The 25,985-nt window shown below is 55.0% G+C and overlaps 1 protein-coding gene across 1 annotated transcript; it reads right to left on the minus strand.

The window, feature by feature from the left end:
* Window positions 1-952: 952 nt before the first annotated feature.
* On the minus strand, window positions 953-25,490 carry RBM28 (RNA binding motif protein 28). The gene is made up of 19 exons (XM_075558635.1): window positions 25,258-25,490; window positions 19,934-20,089; window positions 19,529-19,623; window positions 19,017-19,092; window positions 18,359-18,451; window positions 17,346-17,423; window positions 16,316-16,466; window positions 15,887-16,020; window positions 14,417-14,489; window positions 12,434-12,543; window positions 10,091-10,164; window positions 9,216-9,351; window positions 8,444-8,508; window positions 6,594-6,752; window positions 5,108-5,257; window positions 4,918-4,992; window positions 3,730-3,968; window positions 3,308-3,407; window positions 953-1,549 (listed from the first exon to the last, which is right to left on the minus strand). Exons 1-19 carry the CDS (start codon window positions 25,373-25,375, stop codon window positions 1,415-1,417), a joined length of 2,217 nt encoding a protein of 738 aa, XP_075414750.1. The 5' UTR covers window positions 25,376-25,490; the 3' UTR covers window positions 953-1,414.
* Between the last annotated feature and the right edge of the window lie 495 nt (window positions 25,491-25,985).

Here is a 25,985-nt window from a genome sequence, read left to right on the forward strand (position 1 = left end):
TGATCAAGGGTAATGTAACCAAGAGGAATTACTGAAACCCAGATGAAGACTGAGCATGATAGTGGAACAAGAGGAAAGTAAAAGGAAATAGAGGAAAGAAGTAGGAGGCAAAGGGCATTTATAGAGGTCTAAATACAGGCATGTACATATGTAAATATATGTATGTATGAGGATGGGGAAATAGATCGATGTGCATATAAGTTTAGTATTAAGGTATCAGATGGATATTGGACCTTCACTCAAGTACTCCCTCAATGCAAGAACACTCTGTTCTATTAAATTGGTTTTCCATGATGCCTACCTTCCCCACAAGAGCACTGAAGACAAATGTGTGCATAAGCAAAGATTGTGAAGAAAGCTGATGGTGCCCAGCTAGCAAAAGATATAGCATCTAGGGTCTTAAAGGTTTGATGGTAAACAAGTGGCTATCTAGCTCAGAAGCAACAAAGCCCACATGGAAGAAGCACACCAGCCTGTGTGATCACGAGGTGTCAAAGGGATCAGGTATCAGGCATTATCAGAACAAAAAAATCATACCATTGTGAATGAGGGGGAGTGTGGAGTGGAGACCCAAAGCCCAACTGTAGGCAACTGGAGATCCCCTTACCGAAGGGTCACAGGAGGAGACGAGCCAGTCAGGGTGCAGTGTAGCAACGATGAAACAAGTTTCCTCTAGTTCCTAAATGCATCCTCTCCCCCCTCCCATCATGATCCCAATTCTACCTTACAAATCTGGCTGGACCAGAGGGTGTACACTGGTACAGATAGGAACTGGAAACACAGGGAATCCAGGAGAGATGATCTCTTCAGGACCAGTGGTGAGAGTGGCGATACCAGGGGGGTGGAGGGAGGGTGGGGTAAAAAGGGGGAACTGATTACAAGGATCTACATGTAACCTCCTCCCTGGGGGACAGAGAACAGAAGAATGGGTAAAGGGAGACGTCAGACAGTGTAAGATATGACAAAATAATAATTTATAAATTATCAATGGTTCATGAGGGAGGGGAAAATGAGGAGCTGATGCCAAAGGCGTAAGTGGAAAGCAAATGTTTTGAGAATGATGAGGGCAATGAAGGTACAAATGTGTTTTACACACTTGATGTATGTGTGGATTGCTATAAGAGTTGTATGAGCCCCTAATAAAATGATTTAAAAAGAACAAAAGGCAGAAAAAAAACCCAGAACACACATCTTCAAAGTCCGCCCCATTTCCCGGGGGCACCCCAACACACTGCTCCCGGCATGTCCTGAGGCGCCCACATCCCCGGGCCTCTGAGGGGAACGGGGTCCAGGCGGGCACAGCCTAGGATCCTCCGCAAGCAGCCCTCAGACAGACACGCGGAGGCGGGCTGCTGGGCCTTCACCGGGGCTTCCAAGTTTCATGCACGCGGCTCGGGGCCAGGCTGCTGGTGGGTCAACTGTCAAACCACTTGCTCCTCTTTGCCAGGGGCACACCTCTGGAAGGACCCAGCAGCTTCTGCTTATATTGCTCGACCAGCTGGTGGAAGCGGATTTCTGTCTTATTGCCCTTGGCTTTCTTCTTGGGCACCTACAAAGGGAAGGCAACACACAAGGGTCAGTCTCAGGTAGCATGACGCCTAGCCGGTAGAGAGATACACCAGATGGAGGTGGCCTTCCAGCAAAAAAACTCCAGCGGAGCGGAGCCACCCACCGGTGACCTCAGCTGGGGGCCCACTCTAGCCAGGGCAGCAGTCACCGGGCCAGTCCTGTGAATTTCTCCCGCCCCAAGCACATGGCCCAGGGTATGCAGAGGCCACAGATCTGTGCCCAGGAGAGGTAAGAGGGCTGCTTTGACCTCTGAAGGACAGGCTGGGGAAGGGAAAAGAAACACCACCTCACTACCATTGAGTCGATGCCAACTCACATTAAAGCAAGCTTGATCTCAGAGTGCCGAGTTCAGGACCACCATTTCCTGCTGAGAGGACCTCAGCTGCTAGGACACAGGCTGACTGCCCACTCGCCTGCCCACCCACTCAGGGAGGAACCACCTGCAGAGGAGGAGCCACTCTGGTGCGCCTCCTTGTGGCATTGGAAAGCAAGGACACCTTCAGAGACAGCTGTCCAAGAGCTCCGCAGCCTGAAGGGCTCCTGCTGGCCGAGGATGGGATGCAAACAAGACTGCACTTGACCGACACAGGTCAGGTTTCTACAAACCCAGCAACACCCGGCACTGAGAAATCTCCCTGGTCACCGCGGAAGAAGGCCCCAACTCATGCCTCTGCAAGGGCTGCGGGGAGGCTCAGGCAGGTACGTCTGCTGCTGACCCCTGGTAGTCACCACGTTCACGAGGGAGAGCTTCCTGAATTCTACACACTGGCTCACTCGCGCACTCAGTCACTGCCCCCGAGTCGATGCCGACGACTCACAAGCACTCTACAAGACAGCGCAGAACTGCTCCTGTGGGTTTCTGAGACTGTAACTAACTCAGAAACTACGTATATACAGTAACGTTCAGTATTTATTTTTCATGTAGGAGATATTCATTTCGCCTCAGCTGGGATCATAAGATACTGTTTCCTCATTATCTGGAATGTCTCTTTCCCACACAGGAGCAGACTGTAACTCTTGATGGGAGTAGAAAGCCTAGTCTTTCTCCCTTGGAGTGGCTGGTGGTTTTGAACCACTGACCTTGCGGTTAGCAGCTGAAAAATGCAAAAGGAATGACAGACTCAGAAGCATTATTCTGCTGCCTGTAAGGAAACAGGGGGCTCAGGTAACACTCAGGCCATCAGGGGACGGTGGCCGAGGCAATGATCAATGGAGGGATAAGACAGGCAATCACTAGGGCTTCTGATTGATCTCGGCATCACAGAGAAAAGGCAGCTGGACACCAGGTGCCCCATGACAGCGGCAACAGGAAGTACCTGGCATAGAAACGCATCAGGTGTGCGATTGGGTTTGGGCTTGTGCAACGTGGGAGTTCCAGGATCACGTCCACATCTTTACGGGAGAGCAAGGGCTCACCTTCCTCCCACACAGCGCCCAGTGGGTTCAGCTGCTGACCCTGCAGTTGGCAGCTCAACTTGTAACCCGCTATGCCACCAAGGCTCCTGAACACACGGATTCTGATTCTGATCCGGTCATGACCTGATGTCATTTCTGAGGCCTGGTCACATGAACTGGGCCGGCATGAACATGCTCTAGGGTGAGCCCATCTGGGAAGCCGGGAAAACTAAGCCCTGGTGGCAGCACAGTGACAGGGCCGGCCTGTACTCTGGCTGTGACCTGTGCAGAAGCTGGGACACGGAGTGGCTGCCAGCCCGGAGCCACCTCCTACAGAACTCACCTGCTTCGACGGCAGTTTCTGCTTTTCCTGCCGCTTCTGCTTGGTCTGGGGCTTCAGCTTACTGGGCGGGAGAGGCTTCGCCCTGCCTTTGTCCCGCAACCTGCAACAAGACAGCGGTCAGGGCTCCGATAGGGCCTCTTGTTCCGTGAAGTGCTGAGCCCTGAAAGGAGTGCCTTCAGCAGGCCTCTGCACCTGATTCCAGCCTTCACACCTGCGGGGCCTTCACCAAGCCAGATAGAGGTCCCCTCCTGGGCATCCCCCAAGTGTGGCCCCCACGGACACCCTGGGAGGAGCCCCCAGCTAACAGGGACCTGAGCGACAGCTTTGCCGGCCCCTCGGTGTGGGAGCGGGAGGGCACCAAGCCAGCGGTGCAGAAGAGGTGTGGCGCAGCGCAGCACCCCGCGGTGCCCGGCCCCGCTCACCTGATCTTGGGGCCTCGGTGTGAGGGGAGCGCCAGGACCTTCCTCCTCTTCTTCCCACCGGGGAGCTCCACATGTTCCACTTCAGCCTTGGTCTGGAAGCCCGCCCACGCCGTCCCCTCCTGCTCCGGGGGGGCCTGGCTTTGGCCGTGGGCCTGGTGGGGAGCTGGCTTCTGAGGCTGCTGCTTCCCAGGGTTGGGGGGCACCGGCTTTCCAGGGGCAGGCTCGGGCCTTGATTTTTGCTGCACAAAACCAGAAGACACAGTCAGGTTTCTGGACAAGGGGTCTTTGATAGAAACATTCCACAGAAGAGAAGCTCTGTGAGTGGGATACAGGGGACGTCTCATCAACAGGAGAGATGATAAGCAGTTCCCAAGAGCGCCGGGGAACAGAGGATGGGAGCGACAACCCCAGCTTCATCCTGTGAGGGAAGAACCAAGGCAGGCACAGTCCGGTATCTCCTTGGAAGCAATGGCGCAGGCGCAAGGCAGCAAGCAGCTCGCTGTCTCTGTAACAGCCAGCCACCACGCTCGCCACGGCAACCGCCCCTCTGCGGCCCTGTTCTGAGGACCCTGCACCAGCGGTGCACTCTGTGCTGGTGAGCCGGCATGCGAGGGTCCTGGGCTCAGAAATGCTGACCACATGGGACACGAGCACCTTCCTTCCATGTATTAGCTCCTGGAACCCTAGCGTGACTGACGTCAATCTCCCTGAAAACCCAGGTTTGACACACAGAGAGGTCCTACCTCACAGAGGGACACGCAGTGAGAAAGGGGCGGAGCGGGGTATGGGTACAGCCCTGGCCCCACACTGGATGAAGAACAGGGCTGATGCCCTGGGGCAGCACCCTTCCTAGGCCATCCAAGAGGAAGCAAGAACGACAGCTCACCCTGACTCACAGCCCTTCCAGGGCCAAGCACTGCCCCTGTGGGCTCCCCACAGTCACTCTCCATGGGGTGATGGACAACCTCCTTCTGGGCCCCGCTGAGGGGTCTGACTCCCCCATCCCTTCCTGAACAGATTCCTGGCGATTACAAGGCAGGCCACAGAGGGGGTCTGAGGGCCCCGAGAGCACGTGACCGTGGCCAAGAACCTCCTGAAGGAGCCGACAGGGGTCTAGTCCATGAGGCAGAGCCGCCCACTGAACAGAGCAGAATTGGAGGCTGCGGGGAAGGAGAGGGGGGTTCCTACCAGGCTGCGCTGGATTCTGAGCTCCTTCGCCTTCAGCTTCCTCCGGTCTTCCAGAGAAAACTCCACTATCGGCCTCTGTTGGAGGGAGACGGACCAGCCGTCAGCCAAGGCACAGAGCTGCCCCCCAATAGCCCCACTACAGGCTTCCTCCCCTTGACTGAAGAGGCAGGTTCACAAGCAGCAGGCTCACCTTCTGCGGCCCGTAGATGTCAGGGTTGTTGTTGAGGTGGCGCAAGGCGGCCAGGGCGTGCTCATGGGCCTGGAACTCTGCAAAGGCGTAGCCCAGCGACTGGCCCCTGGTGTTCCCATGAGCGCCTTTCAGGTCTCGCATCACCCTGCACTGGGCAACGAAGCAGCAGACAGCAGTCGTTACTGAGTGAGCAGCTGCCCGGGGCACCCAGCGCAGGTCCAGGGCGGTCAGGAAGGCCTGTGCTGAGTGTGGCCAGCACACCAAACAGGGAGCCTGCTTTCCATAGGCTCCCGGTCCACACGGCTCTCAGCACAGAACTACAAATATGCACCCAAGTGAGAGACACTTCCTTTCCATGTGTGGACAAGCTGAGAGGTCGCTGGTACCTCCTGCTGCCCGCTGAGGGAGTGGGGTGGTGGAAGAGGCCTGGCAGCTGTAGACAGAGACACTGCAGGCCGGGGTGCTCAGCGTCGCCCCCAGCCCATCCCGGGGCCAGGCATGGCAGGGCGCTTAGGGAAAACTGTTCACTGACATGTTGTTGCCCTTGGAAGCTGCTGTTCGCAGACTGGAGCAGCTCAGGGTCTGGGCCTGCGGGTGGGGGCCTGCTCAGGGCCTGGAACTGAGGTGTGAGCCGAGGGGGGTCAAGCGCTGCCCAACGGAGGCCTTGCCCTCAGGGAGAATGAGGGTGCAATCTTCCCCAGATGCTGAGCCAGTTTCCCAGAGTGGGCGATACTGCCCCCTGGTGGATGCTGGGAGGATGCTGGGGCCGCAAGAGTAGACCACCTACACTTCATCCCTAAGGATGGGTTTTGTATGCACACACTTTTTTTAATGGCCGGCGGAGGGGTGCTCAGCCTTTGTTTTTGGTTTTTTATTTCAAAATAAATAAACTTATACCTACAAAACACGTAAGGCAAACCTGGTGCCATGCCACGATCGAAGACAAACACACCCCTCTAATTCCAGCAGGTTTCAACATCAGCCCCTTTGTAAGGACGTGGACGCTAACACAAGAAGTCACACACCCAGCTGTCCACCAGCAATGTGGGCCGTGGGCTGGGCTGTGTCTGCTCCGTGCTCCCCCAGACCCCAAGCCAGGCACTCTGAAGGGGGCTTCCCGTGAGGCCCAGAGTGAGGCTGACGGTGACTGTACTGAACACACTGACTGAGGACAGGAGCCAGGAGCTGGGCAGGGGAGGCCTGTGTGCAGCCACGGTTCTGCTCCCGGCTGAAGACTCGGGTGGCTCCGAGGAGCCCTCTGATGGGGTCAGAGCCTAACAGGGAGTTCAATGCCCTTCAGAAGGGCAGTGTACACAGCGGACTTGGTACCTGCTCACTCCATGCCCAGCAGACAGCAGTGCCTCCGGCCCTCGGGACATGACAGGCAGTTCTCATGTGGGAACAGGTGAGAACCGGCAACCCCGTCTCCCAACCCGACAAGAGTCCAAGGAGCCTCGGTCAGCAGCAGCGGGTGGGCAGCACTCACCTCCTTGAGGCGCGCCCCCTTCTGTCCGCGGGTGGCACTCAGCAGCAGTTTCCGCAGCTGCTGGTCGTCCACGGCCTTGGGGAGGTTATGCAGACACAGCCTGGTCTGGGAGACGAAGATATTCTGGTCCTTGAGTTTCTGGTGCTTCAGCAGCTCAAACTGAAAGCAGAACACACGGTTGGCGGCAGACCCAGCTCTCTGCAGAGGAGCACCAAGGTCCCGCCACAACCAAACGCGCCAGAAGAGGAGGGCTTTGCCCAGCCTGAGTGCTCACATGGTTGGGGGTGGGGGGAGCCACGGGACAAGGAGGTAAGGTGGGGAGAGGGGAGACCATGGGAAGAAAGGGGTGGGTGTCAAAATCCAGCCCTCCCTGCAGAAGCGGCAAGTAAGCATCAATTTTCCCACCTACCAAACAGAACTGTAACTCCAAGTGTAACACATGCCCACCTCCCAGCCTGCCAGGAGCCCTAAGTGAGAACACGCTGGAAACCCAGCTCTAAGCAAAGGCCCAAGACTGCTACGGCACACAGCTGGGTGCCAGACCTTAGTCACCCCCCAGCTCCAACCAGAACCTAGTCCTTTCACAAGGAAATGGAATTTATTCAAAGATCTTGTGAGCGAACAGGGTCTCGCCTCAGTGCTGCCACCCTGAGGCCAAGGGCTTTCTTTCCACCACCACAGAAGCGCACTCTGCCCTGATACCCTGCTGCCACTGTGCTGCCGCCCAACCCAGGGCTGCGGATCTGGGTCTACAGCCAAAGGACGGCGTCCTTCTGCCGACTTGTCTTTAAAAAGGCTCACAGATAAAGGCCTTCAATATATCTGTCGTTCCCTCTGCTCAAGTCTCCTGCTTCCTGCTGCACCGTGTTTGATAAGGTGCTAACACACTACTGACCCCCAGCCCTTGGAAGCCGATCCAGACCGGAGGACCCAGTAGGCCTCGGCTAATGGTTTGGCTCCCTGCAGAGCATAGCTACCAGAGTGTTCTCGCTGGCAAAGTTGTTGCTAAGAGAAACACCACACGTCACTATGCTGTCCATAGTGTCACTATGATCGGAAAAAGGCTGGAGAGGCCCCAGGTGAGGCGCCCAATTCCTAGGACCCCTGTCCCTCCAAAAGGCTCGGAAACCTCACCTAGAGCTGAGGCCCATGAAGAAGGTATCTAGCCTCCTGCTGCCACCACTGTCTCCTCCCTGCTCAGCATCAATTGCACTTTAGGGTTCCAAGCAAATTAGTTCTGTGAACGCCTGCGCATCTTAACTATTCTCATCTGCCTTAGCTTCTAGAAGGTAAGCTCTCATCCACTGCCACTGAGTGGATGCTCACTCAGAGTGACCCTATAGGACAGGGCAAAACTGCCCTGGGCGTTCTAAGACTGAAACGGGAGTAAATAAACCCCTTTCTCCTGCAGAGCGGCTGGTGGTTTCAAACTTCGGACCTTGTGGTTAGCAGCCCAACACGTAACCTCTACATCACCCAGAGTCCTCAGAAGGTAAGCTCTACGGGTGAAAATAAGTCAGCGGGAACTAACAGCATCGAACAGCAGAGGATCGGAAAGGCACCAATTAACAGTAGCAAGTCCAGCTGGATTCCGTGACGTGGACACTCCCATGATACTCTTCAGCAAATATGCAGTGCCGGGCACTGTTGGGACAAGGGACCCTGGCCTGTGCGTGCAGTGGCCTCACGGCGGATGCAATACCCAGCAGCCCGGTGGCTTCTTTAACACAGACAGGAAGCAGGGTAGCGTTTTGGAAATTCACCCTACTGAGGGCACCATGAAGTTGGAGGTTCTGTGAGGGGCCATGCTAAGCTGTACAGAGCCCAAGGCCGGGGCCCCGCCCACTCACCCGCTCTCTCTTGGCCATGTCCGCAGCGCTCACGCCCTCTGCAGCCTTCGTCCCAGCCCGGATCACTGCAAGCAGGAGAAAGAACGGCCTGTCAGCCAGGATTTTCACGGGGACAACAGGTGACTGGACCCTGTCCAGCATCCAGAGGACTCTCTGGGCCAGGACACAGCAGCATTGGGGAGGCCCAGAAACCAACCTGGGCCCTGAGGTGCTCGCAGGGTGAACATTCTGTACTCTGTCTGGCCCTCCTCCTCACGTACATACCCCGAGTCCACACACAGGCCCAGGAGCTTGGAGACAGGTTCCCTGTCGGCTGTGAGGCGTCAGCAGATCCCCCTTGAGGCTGCCCCTGTCCTGGCCCTAGGGGCCATCACTGTGCTGAAGGCAGCCCCAGAGCCCAGAGTCCTCAGGGCCCAGTGCCAGAAGCCAGCGCAGCTGGGCAGAGGCAGGCTGACCAGTGGGTGTGACCAAGGAGATGGGCTTTTTGGGGTAGTGAGAGCTTATCTCTGACTCTGAGGCTGGGGGCAAATTTCCCCTCCCTGAATATCCACACAGCAGCTTTCATCATCATTTGCAACTCCTCCCGAGAGCTTCCTTGGGATGAAACAGGCCAAGATAATCTGGGTTCTCCTCCCTCTTTGCCCTGCTGCTCTGCAGGCTCGGGAGCGGGGCAGGTTCACTGACAACCAGGTCCCGGCTCCCTCACGGAAAGCCAGAGTCCGTGCCAGCAGCTCAGAGGCCGTGCGTGCTTCAGCCTCGCTGCGCTACTCACAGCCTTCTCTGGCCAGGTAGAGGTTCCGTGTGCCGGTGGGCTTCTTCACCTTCTTCGTCTGAAGCTTTGCAGCCTCGTCCCGGGTCACGGCCAAGTCAACCCTGAGCTGCCGGCCGTCCAGCTTCAGCCCGCCACCCTGCGGAAGAGAGCCACCCCATCGGTCAGTACGAACCAGTGAGAATCAAAGAGCCGCAAGGATGTCATAGCACACCCCACCACCCCGGTTTTGCTCCAGAACTCAGTTCCCAGGATGCATCTGCTCAACGGGCTGCCAGGCCACTCTCCTGGGTCACAGAGCCTGCAACACTGAGGAGAGTTGTATACACAACCCGTGAGCACACACGGCAGCCAGCAGCAAACGGTTTCTTTCCTGGGGCTGATCGGTGCCCACCTAACCCCAACTTCCGGGAAATGCTCTGGGCACAAGCGGACTCCTGTCTCCTAAGAAAGCTGAAATGGCTGCGTGCTGACGCCATTCAGGGATGTGTGTCACAACAGCTCTGTGGATGTGAGGGCCCCAAACACGGAACCTGTGGGATTAGAGGCCGCACCGAAAAACTCCCTGTGGGCCACACGTTCTCCGACATTCGCTGCACTTCCCCGATGGCGGTCTCTCATCTCTGCAGCCCAGGTCAATCCAAGCACACTAGACACTATTATCACACCTGTTTCCTAAGCCCATGGCTGCGGGGAGGCCTGCCCACGGCAGGCAGGAGACGCGCTGAGCGCCGTGCCGACTCTGGCGAAGTGCTCAGTAAGCTAGTTTATTCACTCGCCATCATCCCTGGGGAGAACTGGAGGGGGCCCTGTGTGCCCATCAGCCGCGGCCTGCCGGAGCCATTTGCATGGACGCTGGAGGCCCACGGCTTCCTTACCTCGGTCTCTGGAGAAGCAGCAGCCAAGCACTTCTGAGCTGCTTCCTGAGTCAGGAACTGGGCAAAGGCACAGCCTGCAGAAAGACCATGAAAGACATCTGAGGCACCTGCTCACAGCACGTGCACGGAACGGGCGCTATTTGCATAAAAACACAGTCCAGGTGATGCACGCTCTGCTGACCTGCCCGAAGGCCAAAGGCAAACACTACAGGCGGGCCACCTGACGGGGCAGAGGGGCAGGCTCCTCCCGTCAGGCCCACTGGACAGGCGGGGGGCGGCAGCAGGAGCTGCACTCTCAGTGGAACCGTAATACTTCTGGAGTCGATTCCAGCGCTTCCTCGAGCTTCAGCCTCGCCATCGGTTATGGACTAAATCATGCTCCTCCCCAAATATGCCAGTGTGCTGTTCCCCGTGTTATGCGTGGGGCGCAGTGTTCGTCTGGGCCTGTCTCGACTCGCTCTCCTCTGAGGTCTAAAAAGCAGACGAAGCCAGCAGTGCTGAGGGAAGCTGGAAGCCCAGATCCACGACCACCGCAAAGGAAAGATCCAGAGAAACAGGCCTTTTCTCCAGAAGTGAGAGGCAGTGCACCCACAGAGCCGGCACCCTGAACTCAGACCAGGCTTCCTGACTGGGAAGTACATTTCTGCACAGCCGCACTGTAGGGCGAAGGCACCCCCTCCCTCCTGCTGCGCGCTCTCCACAGGAAGCGGGACCGGGTGCCCAGTGGGGACAACAGTGATATTTGGTGGCACAGGCCAGCACTCGCAACTGGGGCATGGGGGGTGTGTGCGGGGGGAGGAAGTCCAGAGAAAGATTGGGGGCCTCCAGCAGGGATCAGAGAGGCAGGAGCTGAGCACTTGATCACAGTCTGGCCTCTCCACCCCCAACCTCGGCCAGGAGATGAAGCAGCAGCTTTCAGCAGAGAGCAGGACTCCAGAAGTCCATCTGACAGCAGACAGTCTCGTACGCTGTCGGTATCTCTACCCTGTGCCTCCTCTCACACCCCCACGGACCTGACGCCAGTTTCCTGGAGTTGCTCAGGCACCGCCCTCCTGCCCAAGGAGTGGCTCCCACTGACAAAGGTCACCACCTGGGCAGCCTTCCCTCCTCAGGGTCCCCCTTCTGAGTCCCCTCATCCACAGCTCTGCCAGCCAGGAGGGAACTTTCCAGAGACGGCACAGCTCAGGAATAAGGACCTTTCTTCCTTGCACTTGGCCCAGTGCCTGGCTTATACAAAGAGACAAGGTGATAGCAATGTGGGGCCAGTGTCCCTAACAGGCCAACCAGACTGTTTGTAGAAAGACAGCAGGGCCTTCTCGAGTGGGTAAGAATTGTGCTCGTGCCATCTCCACGGGTCAGCATTCTCTTACTGTTCCACTGAAAGCCACCAGGTGGCACTGAGCTCGGGCAGGCAGAGGAGCCGTTGGAGGAGCCCCAGGCAGAGAGGTGTCAGGGAGATTTCATGTGAGCTCAGGAAAGACAGCGCGGGAGCAGCTATGAAAACCAGGAACTCTCAGCTCACATTAAGAGACCAAGAAAGAGATGCAGCAAGTCAGTCCACCCCGTTTCCCTTGGCAGCCGAGACGAGACAAAGGTGCGGGTGTCAGCAGGGGGCAGCGGCAAGCGGCCAGTACTGGGGACACTGTGCAACTCAGGAGTCCTGTTCTCAGAAAATGAGAGTGAAAATGGAGACGTCCAAGATGGGTAACTGAACATTCACGAGTACAGGCACCTGAGGGAGGCGCCCCCAGGTGGAGCTGGTCCACAGCCTGGCCGGGCTAGAAGGCTCTGTACTCCATCCATCATTCCTCCTGGGCACATCCTAGAGGGCTGAGGGGAAAACCAGCAGCCACATCTCAACACGAGGCTTTTGGAAGGAGGTTCTTATTCCCGGCAAGGACCCAGCAGTGGGGCATCTTCCTGGAGTTCACAGCCCTCCTGCTAGACTTCCCAGGAACCAGGAGTCAGAAGTCTGGACTCACTGCTTCCTGAGAACTGGAGTCGGTGAAATCAGACTCGGGACGAGCAGAGAGCTGCTGACCTGCCAGCTGCAGGTCAGAGGAGCCTCCTGCCACCTAGCTCCCCTGACGACTGCCACGGCAACACGGGATCTGGCAGCACCCATCTCACCAAAGCAACCAAAAGGCACGCCAAGAATCGCCAGCACTGTGGAGTGCTGAATTCCCGAGATGAACTTACACTGAAACCCACGTGAAACACCACATGGGCTCCACTACCCCAACGGCAGTCAGCCAGGGCTGACAAGGCTTCTACAGGAGAGAGGCCTGGGCGAGAGGGCCAGGGCCCCTCCGGCAGGGCCCCCGGCCCGTGGGCAGCCGTTACCTTTGGAGTGTTCTGTGTCCGGATGCAAGACGATGCGGACGTATCTGAGATCCCCAAACTGCTGAAGCAACTCCCCAAGGTCTTCTTCTTCCGAGTCAAAGGACAGGTTTCTGTGGGAGACAACCAGACGCTCAGAGGCAAGGCCCATTTCAAAAGTGAGAGCCTGGCTTCTGGAATGGGCTCAGTGAGTCCGACATCTGGAGCAGGGGTCCCTGGCTCGCCACCACGTTCCACTGCCCAGGCACAGCTCCATACGCAGGGGTGGCGCCCAACAGACAGGCCTGTGCCGCATGAGGCCGCCCCGGAACCCGAATCTCTCTCCCAGCAATCTGAAACGGGGCCATACAGAGAACCCCCAAGTTAGGGACTCAGGTTCACTTCAGAAGAGCAGGGCCCCCCAGGAGATCCCTGGGTGCTGCGAATGCAGTGCTACATCTGATCGGTGGGGGAGGGGCTGCACACGTGAGACATTTCACTGAGCTGTGGGCGAAGGCGAATGCGCAAGACAAAGCAGGTTCTGCACGGTGCTCACCACCCGGAGAGAAAGCTCCCAGCCCCCTCAACTGGGCCCCCACCTTCCAGCCTGTGAGATGACACATCGTGAACAATTAACGTCACCATTTTCCCCTCGGCGCTGTGGAGCCCTGGTGGCGCTGTCGGGTGAGCCTTGGGCTCAGAGCCACAAAGTGGCCATTCACCCCCAGCTGCTCCCCGGATGAGAGACGGGGCTGTGCACGCCCACAACCATGTTCGGCCTCAGAAACCCTGCCGAGGGTCGCTCTCAGTCAGATCAGACTCGACAGCCATGGAGTTTAGGCTTGCTGTTGTTTTGGGTGGCTCTGAAGGCCAATCAGCATTTCAGTTAAAATCTTACAAGGAAAAGCAGCGGCTTTCTAGCCAACGCAAAATGAGGACTCTCCGTACTGCTCTCAGAGGGACCAAGAGACGTGAGGGCGAATTTGTCAGAAATGTCAACCCACAGTGAGAGGTCCTCAATCCCTGCTGTGTACCTCCCCCAGGAGTAAGACAAACAGCCCCTGACACGTAGCTCCTCCCCTTTCTCTCAGATGGTCCTACCTCTCACAGAGCAGGCCAGGTAAAAGTGGTCTAAGACACTTCCTAGCCGCACAATGTCTTCCAGCCTGCCCCACCGCCAACCTCGTGGCCTCTCTCTCATCCCTGTTTCCCTGTGTTCTTTCTGAGCCTCAAGATCCAGTTCACCGCCCACCCCCCCACTGCCTCCGCCTCCCGTCAAGTCATTTACATGGTCCTTCTTCCGAGACATGCTGCTGAGAGACTGAACGGCTGAGCACGGCCCGAGAGTCAAACGGTGGTGATGGGGATCAGAGTGAGGGGTCCTCTGAAAAGTGGTTATTTTTGGAAGGGTTGGTTTTTTTTTGCTCACCTATTCTCTAAATTTTCTAAAATTAAAAATAAAACAAGCTTACTGGCATGACAAAACTGCCTAGTTTTAACTGTTCTGTACAGAGGGTAAAATACAAACCTCTGAATTAAGACCCACCTGGCCTGCTCAAGCAGCTGGGCGCTCACAGTCAGGTGCGCTGACAGGTCCTGACTCAGAACTATGCCAACCTCGGGAAGCCAGCAGACTGGCAGGGCAGTCAGCCCACTCCCAGGCCCAGGCGTCCGAGAATCAGCGGGGAAGGCATCCTCTGTTCTGGACACGCATTACAGGAGAAGAGGATGTCTGGGGCAAAGGGCGCCACTCCCCAACCGGCCCTCCCTAACACAGCAGGCGCCGCAGGACCATTTGTCCCAGTGATGTCACCAGCTTCAATGAAATCCACATGAGAACAAGATATCCGGACCCTGGCGGTCTGGATATCCAAGCACTTCTCAGTGTTTGGAATGTTCCTGGGATCAGAGGTGCTCCCTGGCCTGGGTCCCACGCCCAGTGAGGAAGGAAAGGAGGGAGGGAGGGAGGGACAAGGGAAGGAATCGACGTTGGCGGCAGACACGTACCTGATAAAGACAGTCTTCCCTTCAGTCACATCAGAGGGCAGTGTCCTCTGCTTTTTCTTGGAGATTTGAACATCTAATGGGAAAAGACAAACAACAAACGGGGATAGAAGACAGTGCAAACCACAGAGACAGAGAGCTAACCGCCTCAATCTCTAAAGGTCTCGTTAAAATCAGTAAGAAAAACCACTCTAACGGATGAAGGGTCTGCAACTCTTAATGGAAGGAGGCTCAAACTCACTCTCCCGTGAAGGAAAGCTGCATACAGGGGAACCAGAGCAGACCAGGCGAGCCCCAGGGTAAGGCAGGGGAGACCCAGACGCTGCTGGGAGCAGACGCATGTCTTGAAATGTAATTCTAGTTTGATATAATTTTAAACTCTTGAGCAGACAATAAAAAGGTCATTTAAAATGTCCTACCGCATCCATGTGTGTATGTGTGCGTTTGCTAATATATATATTATATGCAATATATATATATGCATACACTCACGTCCACACACACAGGGGAAGGCTGTAACAGTGGGGGTTTCTGGGGGGGTCGGGGCCTGAAGTGTGGGAATCTGGGGGACAGGATACTTGCTTCCCCTCAAGAAGAGACATCATTTCTGCTTAGACAAACAGACATTTCCCATGTTCCGGAAGACTACACAAGAAACAAGGGTGCCTGGGAGGCTGCCGGGAGACCGGTGAGGAGCGCTGACTTGCTGTGTGACACTCTCCACACTGTAACTTTAAACCCCAACTTCCTCTCATAACCATGTATCCAAGCCCGTAAGGAGTGGGCAACAGAGGGCAGGCTCTCAGCCCCTGCAGGGTTCAAGTTTCCATTCCACAACCCGCCGCCATGGAGCCTGCCGCAGGGCGCAGTGGCCCACGGCACAGGGCAGAACTGCTCCGCAGGGACCCGGAGCTGGAAACCTTGAAGCAACCGGCCTGGCCTCACCGCCCTCCTGCAGAGGGGCGGCGTGGTGCTTCACCAGAGACCACCTCCTCACGGCGGGGGTTCGTCACCGCAGCTCAGCTTCTTACAAAAACGGAAGCAGGTAACTGAATAGAGGGTTCCCCCACACAAGTCCTCATTCGGTAGCAGCCTGCCTTTCTCAGTGCGTGACACGTGCACACCCCTAGTCTCCATAATGGCACCAGAGGGACTGGTTACAGCTCTTCACAATGGCCCTGCTCGTCTTTCCCCCCTTCCAACGCAACACACATTGCCTAAAATCCACCTTGCCGTTGAGAGGCAACATCCTGTGATTCACTCAACTGGGATACCCCAGAAAGAAAGGCCGGGGGCTCAGCACTGGCCTAGGTGTCCAATTCTCTGAGACAAGAGCCGAACCCTCAAGCAGTACTCCAAACCAGCCATCTGAAGAAACGAGGGGCAGGCCGCTTCACTGTCAGCGTTCCACAAAGATAGAACACTATGGGGCCAATTCCAAGAGGCCTCTAGCGTCAGCGATGGGGGACAAACCTTCATCCTCCTGCTCGTCAGTGTCCTCGCCGTCATCATCGGTCCCGTCCCCTCGCTCCAGGTCACTGTCGCTGTCCTCGTCGTCGGAGGGATCCTCTTCGCTGCTCTCTGCAGGTGCAGCTCTCTTGGCGGCCCTGGAACGGCAAGGCCAGGACTCAGGACCCGGGCTGCCCAAGGAGCCCATTTGGCACCAGGACCGCACTCCACATTTTCCCACAATTAACTCGCCCACGCTAAGAGCTCTGGCAGACCACGCAAGCCCTTCGGGGTCCGCTTGCTGAGCGTTCCCCGTTCTGACCGCGTGCCTGCTGTTGGTGGCTGCACACTGCAGGGGGGGGAGGGGGAGAGAGGGACAGAGAGGATCCTGTGCCTTCTCAGAGACAAGAGCATCTCAGGACGTCCCCTGTGGCTCCAGGCTGAGCTGCTCACCTCTTCTGAACCTGCACCGGCTTGGGCAGCTTTGACTCTTCTTCCTCAGCTTCATCTCCATCATCGTCATCATCACTGTCATCCTCCTCCTCCTCCCTGCCATTCTCTTTTCCTGACCCTTGCTGTTTCGGTTCAGGGTTCCGTCTGTCTCCTACAGAGGAAGGTCCAGAAAGCTGGGTATCACAATAAGGTTACTGTCATAAGAGATGGACAGACCTCACTCTGTATACCAGGAATCACCATCAGGGGAAAGCAGGACCGACAACAAAACTGTCGTCACCCGCACACCTCTGGTGTCTGTGCCCTCATCAGAAAGAAGACTAAAGGCTACCTGGCCCAGAATGGGAGACGCAGCCACTGAGCCCTCCGCCACCATCCACAGCTCTGGCTCCGGCTGAGGCTCAGGGCCAGCATGGCGCTCACACCGGGGCCTGGCTGTCAGCTTGAAACCAGTGAGCTTCTCTGGATTCTGGTGCTAAAGGCCAATTGGTTTTTGAGTGGCACTCAAGTGGAAAGTTTCCCTCTCCCTGATGTTCCATCGCTCTCTCTTAGGATGATGCTGGGAACGGGCAGGGCTTGGTGGGACCATGACTCAGACCCTGCTCTCTGCAGTGCCCACCCTCAAGGAGTGGCTTTCCATTGAGAGGATCCGACATTCGGAGGCCAGGGACTGCATGACAAACGCTTGGGCCAACAGAAACGCCTGTTCTCTTCTCTCAGGTTTGGTGAATCTTGTGCTTTGGACACCAGCCCAGAATTTCCCTTAAACCAGTGGTTCTCAACCTTCTTCATGCCGCGACCCTTTAACACAATTCCTCATGTTGTGGTGCCCCCGCCCCAACCATAACATTATTTTCACTGCTACTTCATAACTGTAATTTTGCTACTGTTATGAATCTGGCGACCCCCATGAAAGGGTGTTTGACACCCCCTCCTTCCCACCAAGAGTCTTGACCTGCAGGTTGCCCACTGCTGCCTTAAACCTCGAATCCAGCCACGGGATGTGTCCACATCCCAGCCCACATCTTACCTGCGGCCTCGGCGGGGGCAGCATGAGAGCCTTTATATTTATCCTTCGCCACAGCCCAATCCACAGCCACTGTCCGCCCTGCCAGACACAAGCGTCACTTGGAAAGCTGTCCTCCTGCCAATGTCTGACCACCAAAGACAGCAACGGAACCAGTGTGGTCAAAGACAGTGGCAGGTCAGGGAATGCTAGTCCTTAAATCAAACTCCCAGCATCGAGTTAATCTGATAACCCTTAACCCATTCATCCAAGAACAGAAATGTTGCCTTTCCCAGGGGGGATTACTGTTACATAGACCAAACTCACTGCCGTCGTGAGTCAATTGACTCATTGCGTCAATTCTGACCTCTACAGGCCAGGGTAGAACTGCCCCTGTGAGTTTCTGAGACTGTTAACTTTTTACAGTAGCAAGCCTCATCTTTCTCCTGTGGAGAGACTGGTGGTTTCAAACTGCGGACCTTGTACTTAGCAGCCCAATGTGTACCACACCACCACTAGGGCTCCACATTACATAGACCATCCTGCAACAACAGTGCACTCTGAGCAGACGCAGAGCAGGATAGGCAGGTACACTGAGGTGGTGTGGGAGAGAAAGGGAGCACGCCTACACATGCTTCCAGGTTCCAGAGAGGATATTAGGAAACGGGTATTTACCTTCACTGCAAATATACCCAGGAATGTGGTGGCGCACGCAGGGGGCAAAGTTATGAAAATTTAGCCCAAAGAGAAACCTGCCACCCATGTTCCCTAACTCCCGCCTGCACCTGCGCCTGCACCTTCACCTTCCCTGAGTATTCCAAGGACAGCTTTCTTCAGCCATACCCTCATCACCAAGGACGGGCAAGGAACACCACAATGGGTCCTGACCCTGCTGACCTTGGGACCAAGAGCAGTACGGCTTCCAGGCTCTCAGCAGAGCAAGCACTCCTCTCGGGCCACGTAGAAAGTGGGTCACTGTGCCAGTTCCCCTACACACCAGCGATATCTGGGCCAACGACGTGGTCTAGAGAGCTTACCTTTGATCTCTTTCATGTTCATGCCTTTGAGAGCTTTCCCTGCTTCTAGGAGGTTCTTGAACTGAACAAAAGCAAAGCCACGCATCTTCCCATCTGTGTGCAGACATATGCACAGAGAAGTTAAGAGCTAGCAGGCGGGGAGCTGACAGAACACTGAGATTGAAAAGGCAAAGTACATTCACTCGGCCTGGCAGGATGGCCAGAGTCCCATCAACCAGCCGGGAACCCCTAACTCAGGCCCGGGGAGGCAGGGCTTTCCTCGCACTGCGGGGAGCCTTCTCAGGCGACTTCTGATCAAACCAGAGCTAGAACTCCCCTGGGGAGTGAGCACTATAACTTGAGTCTCCACTACTGGACAAGCACTGTGCCGGGTACGTTGTCCACACCACCTCCACCCGGGCTCACAAGGAGAGCGACATGCCCCGTTAGCCTTTAATTCCACTTTCCCAACAACTTTGAATGTCCCCTCACTCATATTTCTATTTCAAATAGGGTTTAGTTCATAATAGTAATCACATTCACTCACTGTCTCCAGGCCATACCCACACTCTGACAAGGAAGCCCCGTTCAGCTCGCACTTCTAGTTCATGTGATGCTTAGCTGAGGGGACGTCAGACCCTTCTCATTCTCTCCAGACCAAAGGCCGGCCTGCCAGTACCTGGCTTCCTCGGAATGTTCACTTCGAGGACAGCTCCGAACTGAGCAAACACCGTCTTCAAGTCGTCTTCTGAACACTGAGGCAAAGGTGAAGGAAGGGCAGCGTGAGACAAGCAAGCCAACACCGCGAAACAAGAGCCAGAGAGCTTGGTTCCCCTGTCGTTTTTAAGACTAGGGCACCGGTGACATGGCTTGACAGAGGACAACTTACAACATCTCTAAAGGCAAAAAGGGCACAAGTGACAGAGCCCCCAGCCTCATGCCCTTTCTCCAAAGTCACCCTCAGAAAGCATTGCATCCTTACACTGTTCACCTGTATCCTTAACAGTCTCGTTTACCCAGGCCCACTCTTCTGAACCCATGTGAGGAAGGGAAGGAGGGAGAGAGGGAGGAAGGAAGGAAGGGAGGGAGGGAGGGAGGGAGAGAGGGAGGGAGGCAGGCCATTATGCCATCTTGGTAAGGCATCCCAGCACCTCGAATGCTGGCCCAGCCCCCTTTTCTACTGCCACTTACCTTAAAGCTCAGGTTCCGGATAATTAATCTGGCTTTCTTATCTGCCACTTTGGCTTTTGGGGGTTTCGGTGCCTTCTTTGGGGACTCCAGTTTTTCTTTAAAAAGAAGCAATAGAAAGTCTGTGTTCCCAAACACCCACCTTTAGTCCTTGAGCATCCCAGGAAAAGAGCTACAGCTCCTAGCTACAGATGCCACTGGCCATGGGGCTAAGTGGAGCAGCACACAGGAACACCACGTATCCAGACTTGGGAAGTGAACGAGGGCTAAGGCAAAAGGCAGAGGCTGATTTGGGGCCTGACAGAGAAACAGAGGCAGCTTCCCATTCTAGAAGACCCCGCTGCCACACACTCTTATTTGCAGGGCTGTTGCTCACCCAGGGAAGACCTTCCAAGACCAGGCACTCACCCTCTCCCTTGTCCTTGGACTTGTTCCTCAGTTTTCTCTTGGCCAGAGTGACGCTGATCTTGCAGCCTTCGAGGGTGGTGACCTCAGTGAGGGCCCTCTGGACATCTTCCGGCATGGAAAACGTGACATAGCCAAAGCCTCGGCACGCCTTGCCCCCTGCAGCAGGTGGGGAATACACGTCAGTGGGGGCAACGGGTCTCAATAAGAGCCCCACGGCAGGAAGTTCTAAAGCCCAAATCAGCGGGGAGAGCGGTGGGCTCCGTTCCCACCTGTCTGCCAAGGAAGGCCTGTGAGTGGCTATGGTGCTGGACCAGGGCCAGATTCAGAAGAGGTTCAGGGCAGACTAGGGGAAAATCTGGCATTGAAAACTCGGTCTGGCTCCATGGCAGCTAACAGCAAACGCGCAGATGCCTTCAGGCCACTGCAGCATCGGCCAGCCTCACGGGGGAAAGAAGCAAGACTGACAGGAGGGCCACAGGGAAGGAAGTGGGGACAAGCTGATGAACAGCTTCAAGTTCCAACTGCAACCTCCCTTTGTTCTTTCTTACCAAACTCAGCAGAAAGGAAAGGCACCCGCGGCTCTCACCTGCACCTGTGTCTGCCTGGGGGTGCGCCCTCTGACACCCTGCCCAGCCACCGAAGCCTAGTCTCCAGACTTCTCTGCCCCCTTTTCAGAAAGTAAAAGACTTGCCCCACCCCCACACCAATCCCTATAACCAGGATAAAGTGTAGGTGCCTGCTTTCACAGCACCCCCGATGGCGCTAGTGCCCCCAGGGGGTGGTATCAGCCACTCTGGGAAATAATGATGTGGACGGATTACAGCTGGCCCTTGGCCCAGGAAAAGCTTACGGAAATCCAGAGCTGGCTTCTCTCTCACAAAGCCTACTCCTTCGTCTTTCAGCAAACAGGAACAATCAAACTAAGGCCCTACCCCGAGCAGGTCAACTGGAAAGGCGGTCAGCACCCCACAAAAAAGCGCAGGTGTGCTCACTGAGTGCTGCGCAGTGGATGCCGACACTGACACACCCCCTTCTCAAGTCCTCCCCACCTGAGAAAGTGAGCCCCGCCTCATGGCGCAGTGACAGGGCCTGAGTCACCACCAGTGAGGGCGAACTCCCCCCTCCCTCCTTCCATCCCTCCCTCCAGCACTCTTCCCGATAGGACACCATCTGGCGAGCAAAGAGGACTGTAACAGAAGGAATGAAGGGTTTAAGGACCGACACCACGCACAGCAAGTGTACGATTACAGGCAGCCTGGATTCCGAGGACCCCGGGCAGCGTTTCCTGGAACCAAACACAGGGCAGGGTCCAGCAGCGCTCCTCAAACAGATCTGGTACACACAGCGAGTGTCTGAACACAGTGGAAATGGACAGGCCACTAATAGCAGTTGACACGCTTGGTAAAGAAGAAAGCCTCACTGCCTACGGAGTCAATGCCACCAGGCTCCTTTAAAAGGCGACGGAGACCAAATGAGGCAGACACAGGAATGCAAGGATGATGCAGGACCACCGGACCAACCTGACGGCACCTACCAGCAACAGTCTCGCGCCATGTGTGGGGGACAGTCCTTCTGTTCCAGCCTGGTTCATTAAAAAATTATCTAGTCACGACCCAGGACTGATCTACCACTGGGTGAGGCTCAGCATTCCATTCTCTCTTTGAAATGACAGACCCAAGCTAGGGCCATGCTTGCATAGCCACCAGAGCCCCAACAGTCTGAACTACAGTTTCTGTTGCCAACCAAAGAAAATGTGAGGATGGAGTGATTGCTGTCGCTAGGTGCAGTCCAGTTGGTTCTGACTCACAGTGATCCTATGGACAATAGAATGAAGCAGTGCCCAGTACTGCACCCTCCTATCCTGACAGCCACTGTGTCGATCCATCTCCTGGACAGCCTTCCTCTTAGTGCTGATGTGCTACTTTACCAAGCAAGATGCCTGTGGAAGTTACATAATCTGTTGTCAATTTGAGACTGAAGAGTGACGGGGTGCAGTTTAGCCTGTCAATCAGGTCGCAGCTTGATGACCTCATTTGGAAGTGCTAAGGGTATGAATAGCTTGCTGGAGGTGGGACACATGCTCAGTCCCTGCAAGACAATCTTGATGACAAGCCACACAGAGACAGGCTGACGGCAGCCAGAGCCTCAGAGCTGGAGAAGCCACGTGGAGACCGGTACCAGCACTGAGATGCAACACCATAATTCAAATGCATCCACTCTATGGTCTTCCTTCACTGTCCAACTGTCACACACGCATTTGAGGGGAGTGAAGGTATCGTGGCTCGGGTCAGGCACTCAGAATGATATGCTTGCTCTTGTGTTGCCCAGTGCAATGGCATTCGGTCTCTTCTCTGCTGCTTCTGGAAGCAATGACTGGATCAAAGCAAGATGAAATTCCTGGTAGCTTCAATCTTGTCTCCATTTATGTTTTAAAAATCATTTATTGGCAGCTCATACAACTCAACACAATCCATAGACACATCCATTGTGTCCAGCACATTTGTATATTTGTTGCCCTCATCATTCTCAAAACATTTGCTTTCTACTTGAGCCCTTGGTATCAGCTCATTTTCCCCCTCCCTCCCGCCCTGTGAGCCCTTGATAATTTATAAATTATTATTTTGTCATGTCTTACACTGTCCGACGTCTCCCTTCACCCACTTTTGTTGCCCATCCCACAGGGAGGAGGTTATATGTAGATCCTTGTAATCAGTTCCCCCTTTCTACCCTACCTTCCCTCTACCCTCCGGTATCACCACTCGTATCAGTGGTCCTGAGGGGTTCATCTGTCCTGGATTCCCTGTGTTTCCAGTTCCTATCTGTACCAGTGTACTTCTTCTGGTCTAGCCGGATTTGTAAGGTAGAATTGGAATCATGATAGTGGGGAGAGCATTAAAGAACTAGAAGAAAGTTGTACGTTTTATAGTTGCTACACTGTACCCTGATTGGCTTGTCTCCTTCCTGAAAACCTTCTGTAAGGGATGTCCAATTACCTACGGATGTGCTTTGGGTCCCCAATCTGCACTCCCCTCATTCACAATATGATTTTTTGTTCTTTGATGACTGATACGGATTCTTGTCTTCATCTATTATGAAGCTGTCTGTCGGTCCAGTTGTGAGGATTTGGGTTTCCTTTCTATTCAGTTGCAGTCTATAGTGATGGTTGCAGTCTTTGACTTTCAGCCACAAGTACAAGTCCTCCTTGCTTTCGATGAGCAAGGTTGTAGCACCTGCAGATCGAAGGCTGTGCAATCCTGAGATGCGATGCTCTTCTTCAGGTCCTGAGTATTCGCTCATGATAGACTGGGTACGTATACCGAAAGGATACAACCCTGGCGCACAACTTTCCTGTTTTGAGCCACATGCATTCCTTTGTTCCGTAATGATTAGCAAGCTGTTATCCCTCCGGATCCCTGGTGGCACAGTGGCTAAGGACGTGGCTAGCAGTGTCAACCCCAGTCACTCTGCAGGAGACAGCAGTAGCAGTTCGCTTCCATTACGAGGAGTCTTAGGGACCGCATGGGGTCGTTCTCCTCTGTCCTACAGAGTTGCTAGGTTGGAATCAATGCACTGGCAGTGGGTGTGGTTTGGGGGTTAGCCTGCACATTCATATACTCAGGCAGTGGGGTGGGGAGGCCAGAGGGGAGTGCAGCAGTCAGCTCCGAGTCCTCTTTTGCCGTCACCCCCCACTTCTGACCCTTCAGCAAATCCTCTCAGTCCTGCCTTCAAAAGCATCAGCCTTCCAAGCACTTTGTACTACTCCCATTGCTACCACCCCTGGTTCAAAGCACCGTGACCTCTCCCCTGGATGACTGCAAAAGCCCGCCATCTGTTTCGGTCCTATTCTCCACCATTCTACTCTCGACACAGCAGCCCCAGAGAACTTTCCAAAATCTAAGTTATTACACAGCACTCTCTGATCAAAACTTTCCATTGGTTTCCAACTCTGAGGAAAAACCAAAGTGCACGCAGTAAGTAGCTTATAAGGTCCTACATGATCTGGTACCCTGTTCCCGCTCTGCTCTCAGCTCCTAATTCTCTTCCCTTTACCCACTCCACTCCACACCTGGACTCATGCTATACCTCCAACATACCAAGCACACGCCTGCTGCAGTGTCCTTGAACTTGTTTCCTCTGCTTGGATGGCTCTTCCCCTGAGAGCTGTACACATTCATTCCCTCAACCTCATTCATTCCCTCTGGCCTTCCCCTGCCACCCTATCTATTTTGTCACTTCACACCCACCCCCATACAAATGCACACACTCCTGATCCTTCTTCCCGGGTTGTTCCTTCTCCTGAGCAACTATCATTATCACGCTCTACTTTATTTGGAGCTTTCCCCACCAGGAAAACCTGAAAGCAATGGTTTGCTGCTAGATTCCCAGGATCGAGAACAGCGCCTGCCACACAGTAGGCTATCATTTTCAGAATAAACAGAGGCACAAATGGTTAAGAACTTTTAAGTCTGGAGATCAAATTCTAGGTCTACTACGTACTAGTTATCATAAACACTTGATTTAAAGTTCCTGAACTTCTCTAAACCCCCGTTTCCTCATCTGTGAAATGAAGCATCTCCACTCAACAAGAGTCTTGAGAATATAAATGAGCTAAACATATAAACTTCAGCCCAGGGTCTGGCAATCAACTGCCTCTCAATATACCTGACCCCACCAAAAAAAAAAAAAGGCAAGGTCATTGCCATTGGGTTGATTCTGACTTATAGTGACCCTACAAGGGCAGAGTAGAACTGTCTCCATGGGTTTCTGAGACTGTAAACCTTTAGAGAGCAGAACGCTTCATCAAGGAGCTGTGAGTTTGAGCCCCGACCTTGGTGGTTAGCCGCTCAACATACCACCCACCTCGATCAAGAAGTTTTTCTGGCACTTCATTAAATCCCTATTAGGATACCCTGGTGGCGCCGTAGTATAAGCATTTGGCTCCTCACTGCGAGGTGAGTGATTCAAACCCACAAGCCCCTCCCTCCATGGGAGATGAGGCAGTCTGCTCTCATAAAGTTAGTCCCCTTAACTGTGAATTGCTATGCGTGATTTATGACCCGATGCCAGCGGGTCTGGGGGTGGTTCTCATTACTATCAAGGAAGGCGTTAACAGGTGAGTAACAAACCGAAAGTGCTTTAGAAACGCAAAAGGATGCCCTCATTTGCACGAATGAACCGACCGTCATAACTAACGCAGAGTCCGTCTGGAACAGAATCTGAAGTCCTAGTCCGTTTCTGAGGGCAGGTTAAGGTGGAGACGCGATCGTCAACCCGGCCCCACTCCCCGGCTCCCCGCGCCCGATTCTCCGCCGCCGCCCGCCTACCTTTCTCAGTCACCACGAAGCACTGCTTCACGGGCCCCACCTGGCTGAACAGCTCCTCCAGCTGCTCGCTGCGGGCCGTGGGCGGGAGGCGGCCCACAAACAGCGTCAGCCCCGCCATGACTCTAGGCCCCCGAAGCGCGTGAGGCCGCGAGGGAACCGGCCCGCACACGCGAGCCAAAAAACGCGAGGGCCACGCTGGGTGGCCCGGAGACACCGGAAGCGCACGTGCTCGTGGCTCTAAAGGGTCCGGAGGAAAGTGAGTGGCGCGCAGCACAAAGGTTCCGGAAGGAAAACGTAGTCGGACGGGAGGCGGAGCTCCTGGGACCTGGCTCCACCTCCGGTCCCAGCCCCGCCCCGCCCCCTTGATTCCCTACCTGCCCCATCTCAATGAGGAACACAGCATCGCAGATTGGCGGCTTCATGGTTTTTGAGTTGGGCTACTAACCGCTTAGTCATCTGTTCGATACCACCAGCTGCTCTGTGGGAGAAAGATGGGACTTTCTACTCCGATGCAGTTTGGAAATTCTCTGGGGGCAGTTCTACCCTGCCCTATAGGGTTGATGTCAGTTGGCATTGACTCCATAACACTGAATTTGGTGTTGGAGGGTCCAATATTTAATTTGTTCTAATTTTTAATATTTTCTGCTTTTTTTCGTCTTGTTTTTCTCTGTTTTGTTTTGCTATTGTTCCTGAGCTTTTGTTGTTTGTATATTTTTCTGTATATGAAA

The sequence above is a fragment of the Tenrec ecaudatus genome, chromosome 9 (assembly GCF_050624435.1).
Source record: "Tenrec ecaudatus isolate mTenEca1 chromosome 9, mTenEca1.hap1, whole genome shotgun sequence".
Classification (NCBI taxonomy): domain Eukaryota; kingdom Metazoa; phylum Chordata; class Mammalia; order Afrosoricida; family Tenrecidae; genus Tenrec; species Tenrec ecaudatus.

What these genes read in the sequence shown, in the direction of transcription:
- RBM28 (XM_075558635.1), bottom strand. Translation starts at nt 25,375, where the DNA reads ATGGCGGGGCTGACGCTGTTTGTGGGCCGCCTCCCGCCCACGGCCCGC. An exon ending in GAACATGAAAGAGATCAAAG is followed by an intron (nt 17,424 to 18,358) that starts GTAAGCTCTCTA and finishes TGTGTCTGGCAG; the next exon opens with GGCGGACAGTGGCTGTGGAT. An exon ending in CTACCTGGCCAGAGAAGGCT is followed by an intron (nt 8,509 to 9,215) that starts GTGAGTAGCGCA and finishes TCCTGCTTGCAG; the next exon opens with TGATCCGGGCTGGGACGAAG.